Raw genomic sequence first — 17,630 nt, forward strand, 5'->3', positions numbered from 1 at the left:
GTGTCGACTGCTGAAATCTAACTACGTGTAGAAATTAGAGAAGCTTGACCTAGCGTCTGGACGGTGTTGCTCTAACGTCCGGATGTCTTCAACGCTGAAGCTTCTAGACACTGTGGGGCGTTCGGACGCCTTCAAAGGCCCGCCCGGACGGTTGCACAGGAACCGACTGTTCTGACTTGGAAATTGCATGGAATCTTCATGGACATCTTCTTAGAAACTTGTGACCATACACATGGCATGAAATGAGACACTGTCCATATTACTTGAAGACTCTGAGTAGAACCGATAATCCTGTTAAAAAGCAACCGTTATATAAAGTGTTTTTGTTAACCAGAATGTTGCCAATATAAAATACTAACACTACTCATTATGACCTATTGGACCACCAAAGGGAAAGGGACACGCGTCCCAAACTGTGACACAAGCACGAAGCTAAAAGATCACAGCTGCCAGAAGTTCAGGGCATAAGCACTCGAAGAAAATGACAGCACACCACTTGTAAAAGAAGAAGGGCAACCTAAAATTCTGGAGTTAAGGAATGACCAGATAAGATTGAAACTCAGATTTAAGTCTCTGGTGCCCGGATCGATCATCCGAAATTCTGGAATTAAGGAGTTATCGGACGAACTCAAAACCCAGACCAAGACCGAAGATTAGATAATTCCCTTCTCTCAAACCATAGGCTCGGATAAGGGAATTAGGGGGTAACTGTTGAGAATATTCCCATTGATACCAGCCCATAAAGCATTTGGGCCGGCCCATCTTAGGGAGGTACAAATAGAACCTGCGAGTTAGGTTCTTGGCCCAGAAGGCCGGACAAGCCCATGGGCCTGAAATTGTAGGGTCTAGGCCCGGGTAGCAGAAAGAAGGCCTTGACCCATAGTGAGGATGAAAGGTCATCCTCACCCTCTAGAAAGGGCACAAACACCTAGACGCTCAGAAGGAGTGACAGAAGCGACGTCAATTCCCATCATCAAAAGGAATATCGGGGCCCACAAAGAGTGAAAGGACAGTAGCAGTGTAGGGGGAGGTGCTGTCCCTACTAGATCATAGTTCGGTCAATCCTATGCAATAGGAGCACCGGAATACCGTCCCTATGAGGTCTCAGTAACAGATAGCCCTGGCATAGTCGGGATGCTGGGCATATGCAGAGAAATGATGGCAGGTGATGCTGAGATGTTCATGCAGGTGTAGAATAATGATGATGGACAGAGATGCATTCCTTAGGGAGGAAGGAAGGTATCCAAGAAGGCGGTGGATGGTGCCAAGCCAAAGGATCTATAAATACAACTAAGTGACCAAGTATGAAGCATAGATAGAGAATACTCTCAAAAAAAATATACTCAGACTAACTTAACCATTGGAGGAGGCTCCGTCGGACAATCCCCGGCGCGCCTATATTGTTTTGTAGGAAATTGGATAGCAGAGGTGGGCCCAACCAGGAGTTGACGTGTCACCATCCCGAAAACTGTCCCAACACCTTCAAAAAATGCTTTGAGAAGGAAGGATGCCCATAAAATATAAACTTCACAAGTCTTATAACTCTTTGATATGGCATTCCACACATCCGTGAGATGTGTCATTCGGTCGCAAGAACTAAAGGCAATCCCTACTTCAACTTGATACATATATTTAATTGGTAAAATAGTGGCAGCAGCCCCACATGCACGGCAGGCGACGACAAAGGTGTTCCAATCGATCAGACAAAGATTTTGTTGAAGTATGAGAAAGGGGTGGTGAGTAGGGATTGAGATCCCCGGCAATAGCGAAAAAATTGCGATCTCAATCTGGTGAGTAGTGACTGGCATGGGGTGTGATGTGCATCTTTGTCAAATAATCAATTATTATAAAAAGCAATCTTAGCGGACAAACCGCGGTCGGTGACACAAAAGCGAGTCATCTTTGGAAAAAGCATGCAAGCGCGAGGCACCCAAGTCGTCAAAGTGTATGGTGCTGCCTGTGTAAATCTGAGAGGGACGGCAAAAAGAAAAGATTATCAATTCAAGTGAGGGCCGGGGAATCTTCAGAGCTAAAAAGAAAGTAGTATTATCCTAGCAAGCAAAGCAGCAAAAGATGGTAATATTAGAGGCTAAAGCTGCTTGCACACCAAGTTAAGCACCTTTAGTTTTTTTTCTTTCTTTTTTCTTCCTTTTCCCTCTTTATCTACCTTCACTGCGTACAATTTTCCTTAATTTTTCGTTTAAATTGAGAAAAAAAGGAACCAGAATTCCATTACACATATGCAAACAAGGTGAGTGATCGAAAGTGGCCAAAATACAAGCATCATTCAGTAGTATGGCGTCCACGGTTCGGAAACTGAGAGTAGAAGTAGTTGAGGCCCGCGATCTGTTGCCCAAGGATGGACACGGCACGTCCAGCCCGTACGTCCAGGTGGACTTCTATGGGCAGCGGAAGAAGACACAAACACGCATCCGCGAACTCAACCCAACATGGAACGAGGTGCTCGACTTTAACGTTGGCAAGCCCTCGTCGGTGTTCGGCGACATGCTTGAGGTCGACGTTTACCACGACAAGAACTACGGGCCGACGAGGAGGAACAACTTTCTGGGTCGGATAAGGTTGAATTCCACGCAGTTCGTCAGGAAAGGCGAGGAGGCTCTAATGTATTTCCCTTTGGAGAGGAAGAGCTTGTTCAGTTGGACTCAAGGTGATATTGGGCTCAGGATCTATTACGACGATGAGGTGGCCCCGCCACCATCTCCTCCGCCTCCTCCGGTTGAGGAAGTGAAGCCCGAGCCACCTCCTCCGGTTGAGGAAGTGAAGCCCGAGCCGCCTCCTCCGGCTGAACCGGCCCCTCCACCGGAAGATCAGCCAAAGCCGCCAGATGAAGCTGGAAAGCAAGTCGAGCCGGCGCCACCCGCTAACGGTGACAAGCCTAATGAAGAGCCACCAGCTGATCATCAAGCTCAAGCTGATGCGGCAGCAATTGCTGGGCCGGAAGCCGCGCCGCCAGTGGAAAATGCGGCTCCTGAAGTTGAGAAGCCAACAGAGGAGCCCCAGTCTGAGACTTCCCTGCCAACAGAAGAGAGTAAAGATCAGGTGGGCCAACCTCCCGCTACAGAGTCTGTGCAACCTGGTCCTGAGATCCAGATGATGGCAGCGTCTGTATCTAATCCAGTGCCAGAAGTCAAATTCGCAGGATTTAACGGTCCGCAGCCGATCAATATGCCGTTTGCGCGGAAGAACTTCACTACTTTGGACCCAACCGAAAGTATGACGATCGAACAGTCCTCATTCGATCTCGTCGAGAAGATGCACTATTTGTTCGTTCGAGTAGTGAAAGCGAGGTCGCTTCCCACCAATGGCAATCCGGTTGTAGAGATCGCGGCTTCAGGTCACCACGTCAGATCCAAACCTGCCCGAAAAACAAATTTGTTAGAGTGGGACCAGACATTCGCCTTCCTCCGCGACTCTCAAGATTCTTCGTCCCGCTTAGAAGTCTCGGTGTGGGACCCGCCTGCACCGGGGGATCACGGTTTCTTAGGTGGGATTTGCTTTGATGTATCAGAGATTCCGCTGCGGGACCCACCGGACAGCCCGCTGGCCCCACAATGGTATCGATTGGAGGAAGGCGGGGCCCACGGTGGGGACCTCATGCTTGCCACGTGGGTGGGCACCCAGGCTGACGAGGCGTTCCCGGACGCGTGGAAGACGGACACTGCCGGTAACGTTAACTCACGTGCCAAAGTTTACCAATCCCCAAAGCTATGGTACCTCAGAGCGACTGTCCTCGAAGCCCAAGACATTCTTCCACTAACGGCGTCAAAAGAAGTCTCCTTTCAAGTTAGAGCCCAGCTGGGATTCCAAGTCTCGAAAACCAAAGTCTCCTTCTCGCGCAACGGCACCCCGTCATGGAACGAAGACTTGATGTTCGTAGCTGCCGAGCCATTCAGCGACCACCTAATTCTCACCGTCGAAAACCGGCAACCCAAAGGAGCAGAAACTATAGGGGTGGCCAGCATAACACTCACGGCCATCGAAAGGCGCGTGGACGACCGGAAAGTTACGTCACGTTGGTTAAACTTGGAGGACACAAACGGCGAGAAGAGGGCTTACAAGGGTAGGGTCCAGCTCCGCTTGTGCTTCGACGGGGGGTATCACGTGATGGACGAGGCCGCGCACGTGTGCAGCGATTTCCGTCCCACCGCCAGGCAGCTATGGAAACCCCCGGTCGGTAAGGTCGTACTCGGCATCATCGGTTGCAAGAATCTGATGCCGATGAAGACGATAAACGGTAAAGGCTCAACTGATGCTTACTGCGTCGCTAAATACGGTTCCAAGTGGGTACGTACACGTACGGTTTGTGATAGTTTGGACCCCAAGTGGAATGAGCAGTACACGTGGAGGGTGTACGACCCATGCACTGTGTTGAGCGTTGGAGTATTTGACAGTTGGGGAGTGTTCGAAACTGACGGCTCGAAGGAAGCCACGCGTCCCGATTTCCGTATCGGAAAGGTTCGGGTACGTATTTCCACGTTGCAGTTGGGTAAGGTTTACAGAAACATGTACCCGTTGTTTGTGTTGTCTAATACAGGGGGGAAGAAGATGGGTGAGGTGGAAATCGCTATAAAATTTGTACGTGAGGCTCCCACGTTGGATATCCTCCACGTGTACTCCCAGCCCTTGCTGCCATTGATGCATCACATAAAGCCGCTTGGAATGGGCCAGCAAGAGATGTTGAGAAACACGGCCGTGAAGATTGTAGCCGCACACCTGTCACGATCCGAACCGCCGATTAGGCGCGAGGTCGTGCTTTACATGCTGGACGCTGACTCGCAAGCATTCAGCATGCGAAAGGTACGAGTAAACTGGTTCAGGATCATCAACGTGATTGCAGGTCTGGTCGATATCGCGCGATGGATGCACGACACGCGTCTTTGGAAGAATCCGACGGCTACAATTCTTGTGCACGCATTGCTTGTCATGCTCGTGTGGTTTCCTGATCTAATCGTCCCCACGTTGGCATTTTACGTGTTTGTGATAGGTTCGTGGAATTACAGATTTCGGTCACGGGACCCACTCCCACATTTTGACCCGAAGATCTCGCTAGTTGATGTAGTTGACCGTGATGAGCTGGACGAGGAGTTCGATGGGGTGCCGAGTAATAGGCCAAATGAGATGGTGCGGGCGAGGTATGATAAGCTACGCATGATTGGGGCACGTGTGCAGACGGCACTGGGGGATTTTGCGACGCAAGGTGAACGAGTGCAGGCGTTGGTGACGTGGAGAGACCCACGTGCGAGTGGGGTATTTGTTGGATTGTGTTTTGTGGTGGCGATGATATTGTATATGGTGCCGTCGAAGATGATGGCGATGGCGCTTGGGTTCTATTATTTGCGCCATCCGATATTCCGAGATCGGATGCCGTCACCGGCTTTGAACTTCTTCAGGAGGCTTCCTTCCCTTTCTGATCGAATTATGTGAGGCTAATGATATATAGGAAGGCATGCTGCGTGTTGGCCTATATGTTTCTCCAGGTTTTTTTGCTTTTTCTTTTTTCTGTTCTCTTTTCTTTTCTTTCCAGAATCGTGTAGTTCTTCTTACTTTCCTACCATCTCTTTTGCTAAATAACGATGGAAATTTTAACTAACAAATAAATCTCTTCGTTATACAAATTGCAATTGTTATAAACAAGCTGAATACCTAACAGAAAATAAGGAGAGAGAGAGAGAGAGAGTATGTGGAATTGTCTAATCCTAAGAAGTTGGGTTAAATACCTTTGATTCTTTTGGGGTTTAATTTTATTTGTTTTCATTTAAGTTTTAATTTGTATAATAAATAGTACCTTACTTAAGTGTAAAAACGGATACGGTCTCTCCATTTATAAGATTAACGGTATTACACACCAAGAGGAATGTAGGGTGAGGCGGCCTATAAGCTCATTTCTCTCGATCTTCAAGAGATATGCCCTTTTGAAGAAATGTGTTGGATTCATATTATAAAACTGTCTGCATTTACTTTTTTCTTTTAAAATTAATCCGATGTGTTGTGACTTCATCAAATTTCTCATTTTTCTTATTCTATAAAATAAAAAAAATTAAAAAAAAAAAAAAAAAGTACACTTGGCTATCCTTTAGAACATGACACATGCCCCATGGCTTATGGATATTATTTATAAATTAATTTTTTTAAAAAAAAAAAATAAACAACTTGAAAACACTAAAAAACAAAAAAGAATGGCGAGCCACCCCTTGTTCGTTTCTTCGTTCTTCTAAACGAGTGAGAGTGTGTAACACAGAAAAGAGAATCGAACTAGTGAGATATATAGACCCTGTGAGCGAAAGAATCAACGAGTTTCCTTCTCTATTTTGAATTGATTTAGAGTTTGAGTTAATTTTGGTTGATTTGGTGTTTTGGGGTTTCAATTGATTTGTGATTTTTTGTGGGTGTTATTAATTCTTGGTGGTTGATGTGATTGATTTGAGCGAAATGAGAAACATGAGTCGTTCTTGATATAGCTAAAAACGAAGAGAGGAAGAATCAGCTCGATCTTGGGCGATCAGGTTAAGAGCAATTCCAATGTCCCTTTGAAGAACGCCACGTTCACGCCGGTATCGTTGGCGTCGAACAAGAAGAGATGGATCAATTTGAGTTTGTGGAGTATTTGATGGGCTACAAGTAAAATAATGGAGAATGGTTTAATAAACCGTCTTATCTGAATGGGTATTTCCACAAGCCATTGATTAATTCAAAAGAGGTATATTGAAATGGAAGGGTATGCCCTCTCTGAAAGTTTTTTCCAGAAGAATTTGGTCCTCTCTAGAAATAGAGGATGAGTAGCGAAATAAGGAGCCTTATCGATGAGTGCTTCGCGGACTACTTTGGCGCCGCTTAAAATAATCAACGAGTATGGGTATGCAGAGAATGTATCTACGAGGGGAACACCTATCTCCTTTATGAGTATGCGGAGAATGGATCTCTGACCGATTGGCTTCACGACAACAAGTATCCAAGCTCTTCCCCCACTGGCATGGAAGAAAGAGAGTTCAGGCTGTTCCCCACTTGTAACTATAAGCGGGGAGGAATGCTACATATCATCTCCTTGTCCTCCTTTTGTCCTCCCAAAATTAATGTGACTCTTAAAATCACCATTGAATTTATGATAGATCATTGTTGGATTTTGATCAAATGGTGATTTTAAGAGTCACATCAATTTTGGAAGGACAAAAAGAGGACAAGGGGATGATATGTAGCATTCCTCGTAAGGGAAATACCATTTACGATACAAATTAAAACTTAAGTAAAAATAAATAAATTTGTTAAACTATATGGGATCAAATGTATTTAACCCTAAAAACTAAACTAAAAGAAAGTATTATATATATATATATATATATATATATTTTTTCGAATTAGAAAGTACTTTATAATTACAATGAATTGTTTCGTCCTACCGTGGTTCTTTTCCGCATAACTAGAAATAAATACTCACTACGGTGATTTCCCACTTACTCCAGCTCTGATATGTCGGAGTTGGATTCAGATCCAAAGTCGATTCAGTTGGAAAGTCAGAGTTTGGACATACTTGAAAAAAATTTAAAAATCTCATATTTTATTTCGAAAAAACAATGTCGAAAAATCTCAAAAACAAATTAGAACACTTACAAATCTCTTCTTTGTCGTCTCGTCCCTTCAAAGACAAAGAACTTATCTTCAATGTAGACAACGAAGAATCAAAGATCTCTTCATCTTCAATAAACAAAGATATGTAGTACTTGAACTTATTCATCTTCGACCTATTCTTTGTCTTGTGAACCAGGGAAGAACAAAGATGATAACAATGAATGAAGAAGGAAAATACTAGTGAGAGAGAGAGAGAGAGAGAGAGTCTATGGATTAAACCAAAGAGAAAAGTGAGGAGCTCGTCTATCTGGAGGACGAGAGTCAGACTCTCGTCCTACGTGGCATGCAATTTTACTTATTATATATATATATATATTTTAAAAAAAAAAAAAAATCAAAAACAAAAACTGCTGCATCACGTGTGAAAGCCTTCCCCTTTCCCCCCATTTCTTCCCCCAAATCCCCTAACCACCAACCACTTCCTCACCGAACGCATCGGCGATGCCCACCCACGGCACCAGCTCGAAATCCGACGACGCCCATTGACACAGGCCACGCCCACAGTCCAAAAAAGCAACGCACCGACGACGCCTACCCACGGCACCAGCTCGAAATCCAGCGACGCCCATTGACACAGGCCACGCCCACAGTCCAAAAAAGCACCGCCCACGAAGACAAAGGGCCTACCGACCGATCGCCGCCCACCAAGACGAACGGCCTTCCGACCGGCCAACCGACACCATCTCTCTCCCCTCTCTCTCTACGGTCCGTCTCTCTCTGACTTATTATTCATGGGTTTTTGAAGTGATTTCTCGATATGGGTAGTTAAGATATGGGTTTGTTTGAAGTTATTGATGCTTGTGATTTATTTTTGTTCTTGAAGGTTAGATTTTTTTTTTGGTTTATGAATATGGGGGTGGTTGTTTTTTTTTTTAGAAACAACAGATTTTTTCCTTGGATTGGTGTTACTTGCTCTAAACACTAAAATATGATGATTATAAGCTGTTCTCATTTCATTGCAAAACGATTTTACATTTTATTGACCTTTCGACAGAACAATCATTGGATTTTTTGTGTTCTCCGGAGCAATATTTTTTAATTGGATTTTTGTTCTTAGTCTCTGAGTTTTGGTACATGGGTACGTGAGATTTTTTTTGGGTTTGTGTCATCCTGTGGTTGAGACTGAGCCTCTTCTCAAGCTGATCCCACTTGGGAATTTTTGACAAAGTGCTGGATTCTTTGTCTGCTTTCTTGTTTTAAGTTCTTTGCATGGGAGATGTGCTTGAGCTTTTCTGTCTTCAACTGGGTTTCTATTGGGTATTCTGTTTAGTTCTGGTATATATTTGCTTTCTTGACATTGAATTGATATAACTTACAAAGAAAACTTGGTCTTGGTTCATTTTCCGCTTGTCTTCGCATAATTAAAGTTTGAATCTTTGGTTCTGGTTCTTTGTCTCTTTACCCTTTATGCGATTTCCATGTGAGGTGTGACTGAGCAGTTTTATCCTCAATTGGGTTTCTGGGCTTTTATTGGATTCTTTTCAGTTTTGGTATGTATTAGTTTTCTTGACATTGGATTGAAGTATCAAGTGAAGTCTTTTTGGTTCATTTTCAGCTTGTCGTGGTGGGCTTAATTATAACTTTTGCTGATCAATTTCACAATTCTTTTGCATTTTTCATTTACTGCCTCTAAGTTTTATCACTTGTATTGTTATGCAGTCTTGTAGTGGGTCTTGATGAACACAGGAATTAAGTATTTGATATTGGCTTGATGTAATGGATCTTCTCTTGCTTGTTGGCAATGAGATGGTGTGTGCTCTATTTTTCAACTTGAACTGTTGGCAGCTAAGATTGGTGCAAAATTAAATGGCAGTACATATCCTTATGCTATAATCACTTGCTGTACAGAAAAGCAGTTCAGGTTGCTTTGATCTTTTTCCCCTGCTTTGCCTAATTGTCTGATTGGTTAACTAATTCTGTAGCTTTATGTTAAAGCCTTAAAGGCATTAGTGTACTTATGATTATAGTTCAAGTTTAGGAATTTTAGTGTTTTATAATTTCACATTTAACTGTTAGCTCTTGGAAAGAGCGAGTTGGTGGTTGTGAAATATGTGATTATTATTGAGAGTAATTTCATATTTAACTTTCATAAGGTTTGTACTTATGATTATGTTGATGAATAATTTTATTTCCTATTTGTTTCAGGCTTTCAAGAATTCACAGTTATCATGTCCTGTAGTGTGAAGAAAGATATAGCCGTTGATGGAGCTGAATTTTTGGTAATTAGTTTGTTGGAGGATTTTTGGTCGTTTTCTCCATTTAGGTTCTAAAATTTTGGAGGCAGCTTAATGTGTCATTTGTTAGAGCAATTGTTATGTTGTAATTTGGGAAATAGTGATGAATGTTTCGTGTTTCCATCTTCATGTGGATTCTGATTTGAATGAATAAATTCTTCTTATTTTTGCTACCAAATACATAAGCTAACGTGTATCCAAAGAAAAAGGGAAACCAAAAAGAAAAACAAAAAATCTTAACATTTTCCACAGATGATGCTTAAGGACTTGGTTCCATTGCCTCATATCAACTACCATCAAGTTGTTGCCATTATGTCCATTAAAATACAATGCAATCATCTTTAGGTACAAACCAGAAGAAATATGGACAACACAAAATTAAATCTTGGCTGCATCAATTGGTCTCATCCCTTGCTGGTAGTATTGGAAATAGTTATCAACATAATTTTTTACCTCATTTCCCATCAAAGAACTATATATATATATATATATGTGCATGTAACAATCAAAGGCCATCTTCACCTCATTTCCCATCAAATAAAATTCTCAATGTTCAACAACTGAATTGAGGAAATAAATGCTTGTAGCACAACCGCATCCTAGACTTACGTAATGTACATCTTTATCTTTATTCTTTTTCTTCTTCTTCTGTACCACACCAAAACCCTCTTGCTTTGCATAACTCCTATAATACTCATGAAGTTCCTCTATGGAGCCAAATAGCGTCCCTTCCTTAGGTTCCTCAGCATTTTTAACTTCATCTATGAGCTTCAGCTTGGAACTGCAATTGTCCACATCATCTTTCAACTGTTCATCAGCTATAGTTTCTATTCCATCATCATCTATGAGCTTCAGTTTGGAACTGCAATTGTCCACACCATCTTTCAACTGTTCATCAGCTACAGTTTCTATTCCATCAATATCAACATAAATAAAACATTATGTGAAGAACCTAACCATGTTTTCTAACTTTCACTCTACTACGATATGTTACAAAAATTAAAAGTATGAATTAAAGGCCCAATATACCATTTTCAAGGTCTATTTGGATGGACACAACATCATCAAATTGTTCATGTATCAACGAACAATCTTTTTCCCATTGTGACTTCAAGGCTGATTGCTCAAAGTCCATCTAAGAGTTATTTCGCATAAAAACTTTAATCAATCAACTGTATTTAATCACTTGAGTGAATATAAAGCATATGGTAGAAACTAAAAATATATACATATACATAATATAGATCTTATCATAAGGAAGAACTAAGATGTTATGTGCATATAACCCAATCATAAGATCAAACAAAGCAGCACAATCTTAATTAACAAAAAAGGATCAAAACTAAAAGCCTCATTCCACAATCATAAAGGAGAAGTTAATATACCATCATCTTTAATTTATTTTTACACTACCTGAACAAAATTTAGGAAAAATTTCAGAAAAAACATTAACCACAGGATGACACAAACCCAAAAAAAATCTCACGTACCCATGTACCAAAACTCAGAGACTAAGAACAAAAATCCAATTAAAAAAATATTGCTCCGGAGAACACAAAAATCCAATGATTGTTCTGTCGAAAGGTCAAAAAAATGTAAAATCATTTTGCAATGAAATGAGAGCAGCTTATAATCATCATATTTTAGTGTTTATAGCAAGTAACACCAATCCAAGAAAAAAATCTGTTGTTTCTAAAAAAAAAAAACCACCCCCCACATATTCATAAACCAATATATATATATATATATATATATATATATATATATATATATATATATATATATATATATATATATATATATATATATATATATATATATATATATATATATCTAACCTTCAAGAACAAAAATAAATCACAAGCATCAATAACTTCAAACAAACCCATATCTTAACTACCCATACCGAGAAATCACTTCAAAAACCCATGAATAATAAGTCAGAGAGAGACGGACCGTAGAGAGAGAGGGGAGAGAGATGGTGTCAGATGGCCGGTCGGAAGGCCGTTCGTCTTGGTGGGCGGCGATCGGTCCGTAGGCCCTTTTGTCTTCGTGGGTGGTGTTTTTTGGACTGTGGGCGTGGCCTATGTCAATGGGCGTCGCTGAATTTCGAGCTGGTGCCGTGGGTAGGCGTCGTCGGTGCGTTGCTTTTTTGGACTGTGGGCGTGGCCTGTGTCAATGGGCGTTGCCGGATTTCGAGCTGGTGCCGTGGGTGGGCGTCGCCGGTGCGTTCGGTCAGGAAGTGGTTGGTGGTGGGCGAAGGAGGAAAGTGGGAGGGGGAGATAGAGCAGCAGCGTGGGAGATTTTGAAAATTTTAGGGGATTTGGGGGAAGAAATGGGGGGAAAGGGGAAGGCTTTCACGCGTGATGCAGCAATTTTTTTTTTTGATTTTTTTTTAAATATATATATATATATATATATATATATATATATATATATATATATATATATATATATATATATATATATATATAAAATAAGTAAAATTGCATGCCACGTAGGACGAGAGTCGGACAAGCGTCTGACTCTCGTCCTCCGGATAGACGAGCTCAAAAGTGAGAGACGACGTTAACGTCTCAGCACAAATATGTAATATATACTCACCAAAACGACATCATTTTAAGTATAATTTTTTAAAAAAATTCAGGTCAATTCAAAAAAAATTCAGGAAGCATCCGACTTTTCACCCAACTTTTTTTAAAATTTTAAAAGGCTTCTGAAATCCGACCTGTGCAGGTAGGAATCAAGTCAAATTTCAGAATTTGGTTTTTTTCCAAACCCTGTTTAAGGAAAATATTTCAAAACTCAAAAGGGAACTTAAGATGTGTAAATGGGAGATTTTGAAGTCATTTAGAGAAATTCAGTGACAAAGCAAAGATATACACTTATAAAAATTAAAAAATTAAAAATATCTAAGATAAAGTCTCAACCGTGCGATTCAACAAATCAGGAAATTTGCTTGCTCGGCAAGTTGCAGGAAAGACAATAGAGATATTCAGCATACTAGGCTAAAGTAAAGCATAAAGCCAAAATTTAGGCTACATAAGAAGAAAGACAATGAATTTGAAAAAAATGGCATCTGGGGTTATGCAAAATGGTGATACAAATTATGGCACTGGAGAGGAATGAAATGCCCCTTAATTACTGCCACTAACGATAATATTATTTTATTATTTATTGTAATGGTTAATAAAAGAGATAATATGCAGATTATATAACCACCATGATCTCAATAATTGTTTATCACCAATGAGATCTTAGGAAGAATTCACATCAATTTTTGAGTAAGAGTAAAAGATCTAAATATACAATAGATATGATGATTATTTTGTACAAAAATTGTGTGATGCTATAAGTAAGAGCATATCATCAAGAACATGTTGAGATCTCAATAAGAGTGATGAGTGCTAAATATTGTCTATTTGGACCCCTAGATTTACACTAGTTAGACCTTTGGCTTTGTTATTTTCTGATGTTTTGGCTAGTTTTTTTGTTTTGTAGGTCAATAAGAGAGAAATGACAAAAATTTCATGTGAAAATGTTAGGAAATTCAGAAGTCCCCGAAAGTCGATCGATCGAACTCAAAAGTCGATCGATCGAATTTTGCCCGAAGTTGATCGATCGATCGAATTTTCCTAGAACTGACTGTTGCAGAAGCGCGCCAGAACGCCTAATCAAGAGCTTCTCCACGACAAAAAGCAGTTCTGCCTCTGATTTTCACAGCAGAACACGCTGGTTTCGTGACCTTGGTTGTCTCTAGCAAGAGAGGAACCCTAGAGGGGGTTAGAGGAGTCATTTTACATGGGTTTCTAACCCTAATTTCCTTCTATAAAGCCATAGCCATGCCTCCTTGTTGGAGGGAATTTTGAGAGCAGTAGCTAGGTTTAATTTCGTGCATTTTGTAGTTTATTTCAGTAGCTCTTTTCTTTGGACATTTGTCTTTGTAAAGCTTTTCTTCTATTTTCATGTTTGTTCTTCAAGTTTTTGGGGTGTTCTTAGTCATGGGAGGCTAGAACTCTCAACTAAGGTTGAGGATGAAACCTCTCCATTGACGACACTCACACTCTTATAGTACTACTTGCACATTTAATGCTATATCATTATGTTGTTCAAGTTCCATTCATTTAATGCTTTATCTTTTGCAATGAATGTGGTTGGTGGTAGAAATTGGACATTTAATGTGTTTCAACCGATGGATACATTGTTTTATCGGTTTGAAAGATGATATCCATTATGATTTATTATTTGAATGGATACAATGGATGATTTGATTTCAAATGGGTACTCTTTGTGATTTATCTTTGAGTTAGATTCATTTAATGGTTCTAAGGTTGATGGTTAAGAGACTTGAATGACACCCTAAGCTTAATGTTCTTTGGGTGTTCAAGTGGAAACCAAGAGTGTGAGTTGTTGGATTTGGTTTAGTGAATTCCTTATCCTTAGTCCCTTTTTACATATTTCATTTCTTCCTCTTTACTTAGCATTTTTAGTGCATGTTTAACCCTCAAACTCTTGGAACTAGGTTAGAATGAGGTTAATTAAACAAGACACTGATTTTTGACCATTTCCCTGTGGGATCGACCTCGCATATGCAAAACACTATATTGCAAACGATTTGTGCACTTGCGAGTATTAAAATTTGCACAACAGAGAGTTCATTACAGAAAGAACAATATTCATCAGATCAAGATTTGAGAAAGAGTAAAATATATAAATCTACATTAGGTATGGTGGTTACCTCATACAGAAATTATACGATGCATTTGTTAATATGTTCCATGAAAATGTCAATATTTATTTTATATGTAATCAATAATGTATCAAGATCAAGATCTCAATAGGCCATCTCCATCATAAGTAAATGACGCCGTTTCATACCACGATTAGTCTGATTTAGTCTTTATTTATTTATTTATTGTAAGTTCTAATTTAGCGTTTAGGTTTAGGGTTTCAAACAATTCACCTTTCGATTTGTCCCAACCATGTCCACCACCACCATGAGTCCATGACAGCAAGTGAAGAACCACCAGACCTAATCACCTCCCTCACAGACGACGTTGTTTTGGACTGCTTGGTGCTAGTCCCGTGCTCCGACCACCACACCCTATCCCTGGTGTCATGTCAAAATATTTTTTCAATTAAAAAAAAAAATCTTTAAGGGATATCAATCACCATTCCTATGCTTCAGTTTTCTGCTTTGGATCCTCATTTCTCTGCATTGCAGCGTTCTGCCACTACTAGACAAGACATTTGGCCTTCACATCATGAAGCCAGCCGTTTGGAAATCCTTTGATACAGCTTTTTGGATATGAAATTATTTCCAACGACGTCCCCTAATATACAGCTTTTTGGAAATCATTTGGCTTTCCCATGCGTGATGTGTGACTACTAATCAGATGAGTTGAAAACCATGTGTGGTGCTAGGACTATATATCCTTGACACGGGAAGCATTTCTACTTGGGTGTGTTATCTCCTGTAGGCATGTCCACAATATTCATAGTATCCCCTCATATCTGCGTCTAACTCAGTCGTGAGAAGCATCCAAACTATGATCCAATTGATAGATATAAACAACTCAAAAACCAGTAGACATATGAATGGGGAAAAAGCTAGTATGTTGCACATCTTTTCACATGATGCTGCAGATTGCATTGGATTTGAAAATCGAAATTGACTTCTAAAATAAGACAAGTTTGTGTGAACAGTGTGCAACAAAATATTAAATGCGGAATTAAATGAGATAAATATTTTGTTGACGAAGTGAAAACTCAATTAAGAGAAAAACCACTTCGGGGCAGCCAAACCTAGGAATTCCACGATTCAGAAGACAAAGGTAGATACAAGATAGTAACACTCACATATACCCGATGCAGTGGTCGTACCTTGCTCTTTGATGTGTAACTCAAAACGAACACTTCCCAACCAGGTCACCTACCTGAAAGGGTCTTCAATAGAATCCTTTACCTTAGGGCCAACCCCTAAGATAGACTTCAGATGTAGCGCAGCAACAGCACACTTGAAATGGCTTCAGATGAAATATCACGTCTCTGAGCAGTTGTGGAATTCAATACCGAATTCTTGCAGTTCTCAATGCCTAGGGGCCTCTATTTATAGGTTGAGGTGTAGAATGGGTGACTGTTGTAATATGTACGGACGTCGTCCGGACGGACAACTGTGCGACAGGATTTTCTGAAAATTTCGCTGAAAATCTTTACTGTTTAAGAGCCACGTTCGGACGATGAGACACTAACGTCCGGATGGTTGCACGTCTGCTGCAAGTAATTTCCATATAAGACTTCGCGCTTCCGGACCAAGGGGGAAGACCGTCCGGACAGCTGAACTTCAACACGCAATTTTCATATCTGCTATGAGCGCGTCCGGACCATGAGAGGCAGACGTCCGGACGATTAAAGTCGAATCGGCAATTTCCTTAACTGATAACTTCTCGTCCGGACCAATGCTGACTGATATTTGAATTGCGATTCTTGCCTTATTTATGAGCGCGTCCGGACGGGAAACCACATCGTTCAGTCGGTGTATCAATCTTCCCATATTTTGAACTTGGAAAGAATCTAAAGCTGATCGATCACTGATGGACGTCCGGACGGGCTGCTGAGACGTCCGGACGGATGCAAGCTGGAATAGAAGCTTCTCGATACAGTGGAGGGTTCGGACGAAAAGATACGTCGTCCGGACGGATGATGCTGGTCTGTCTGGCATCCAGACGGTATGACACGTTGTCCGGACGAATGGAGCAATGGACAGATGGGTGTCCGGACGGGATAAAACGTCGTCCGGACGGCTGACAGGGAATCTGAAATCTTCTATCTTTTTCGCAGTTCAGAGTCTTCTGAAAACCCTGTTTACAACATCTTTACACATAAGTGATTTTGTCCAAACACAGAATGAGGCCAAAATACTAACAGGATTTACTAATCAATTTCGCCTCATTGTTTCCACTTTGAGTCGGGTATGACTTGCAAAAAAACGAATTTCCAAAACTGTTGAAGAAAACTTGAAAAATATTGAGTTTCAGAAAATACACACAACACATGAATTTTCTAAAAATTAAAAACAATTGAAAATAAAACGACATCCAAACATCCATTTAATTATCTCAAAACCAACATCAAATCACGCATAAGATCCATTTATTCATTAACCTCAATTAAACATTAAAGATAAAAACTTTAGTTTTTTTTTTTTCTTAGTAAATTCCACGAACCCTATCTTCATTTTGTTTTGTTTTTTTTTTTTTTTTTTGTTTTTTTTGTTTTTTTTTTTTTTTTGTAAAAATATTTTTTCAAAATTTGAAAGTTTACACCTAAACCCTAATTTAACATTATCCAATGAATCCAAGCATATTACTACGTAAGAATTCTTGCGTTTAAATCATGTTTAACCTTATTATAAGAAAGGTTGTGTTCTTTGGGCCATTAATGTCATTACATGCTATTTTACTATATTTTTCTATTTTTAAAAACTCATTTCAACAATTTATATCTAAAACACTTGGCAACCCTAAAAATACACATATTCGGTAACCTTCAAAAAGCAAATTTTACTTCTTCTTCAAATATTATTTCACCATTATCTTGAACATATTATGACAATGTGATAACATGTGTAAATGCTCCAAAATAAAAACACCTTAAAATTAATTTTATAAATTCAAGAGAACAATTAAACAAAATTTTGCATATATTTTGGTCACTACGCCTTTTCTATGATTTTGATTTCTTCATCATTTT

General features: G+C 40.3%; 1 protein-coding gene and 1 long non-coding RNA gene across 2 annotated transcripts; both read left to right on the forward strand.

Annotated features, from left to right (window-relative positions):
• The first annotated feature begins 2,115 nt into the window (after positions 1 to 2,115).
• Positions 2,116 to 5,636, forward strand: LOC133872893 (multiple C2 domain and transmembrane region protein 16). Its single transcript, XM_062310536.1, has one exon. The coding sequence runs from the start codon at positions 2,296 to 2,298 to the stop codon at positions 5,443 to 5,445; it is 3,150 nt and encodes a 1,049-aa protein (XP_062166520.1). The 5' UTR covers positions 2,116 to 2,295; the 3' UTR covers positions 5,446 to 5,636.
• Positions 5,637 to 7,998: 2,362 nt separating this feature from the next.
• Positions 7,999 to 10,042, forward strand: LOC133872353 (uncharacterized). Its single transcript, XR_009901010.1, has 2 exons — positions 7,999 to 8,349; positions 9,790 to 10,042. It is a non-coding gene; the product is annotated as an uncharacterized LOC133872353 (long non-coding RNA).
• Positions 10,043 to 17,630: the final 7,588 nt, after the last annotated feature.

This window comes from Alnus glutinosa, chromosome 7 (genome assembly GCF_958979055.1).
Source record: "Alnus glutinosa chromosome 7, dhAlnGlut1.1, whole genome shotgun sequence".
NCBI classification, from domain to species: domain Eukaryota; kingdom Viridiplantae; phylum Streptophyta; class Magnoliopsida; order Fagales; family Betulaceae; genus Alnus; species Alnus glutinosa.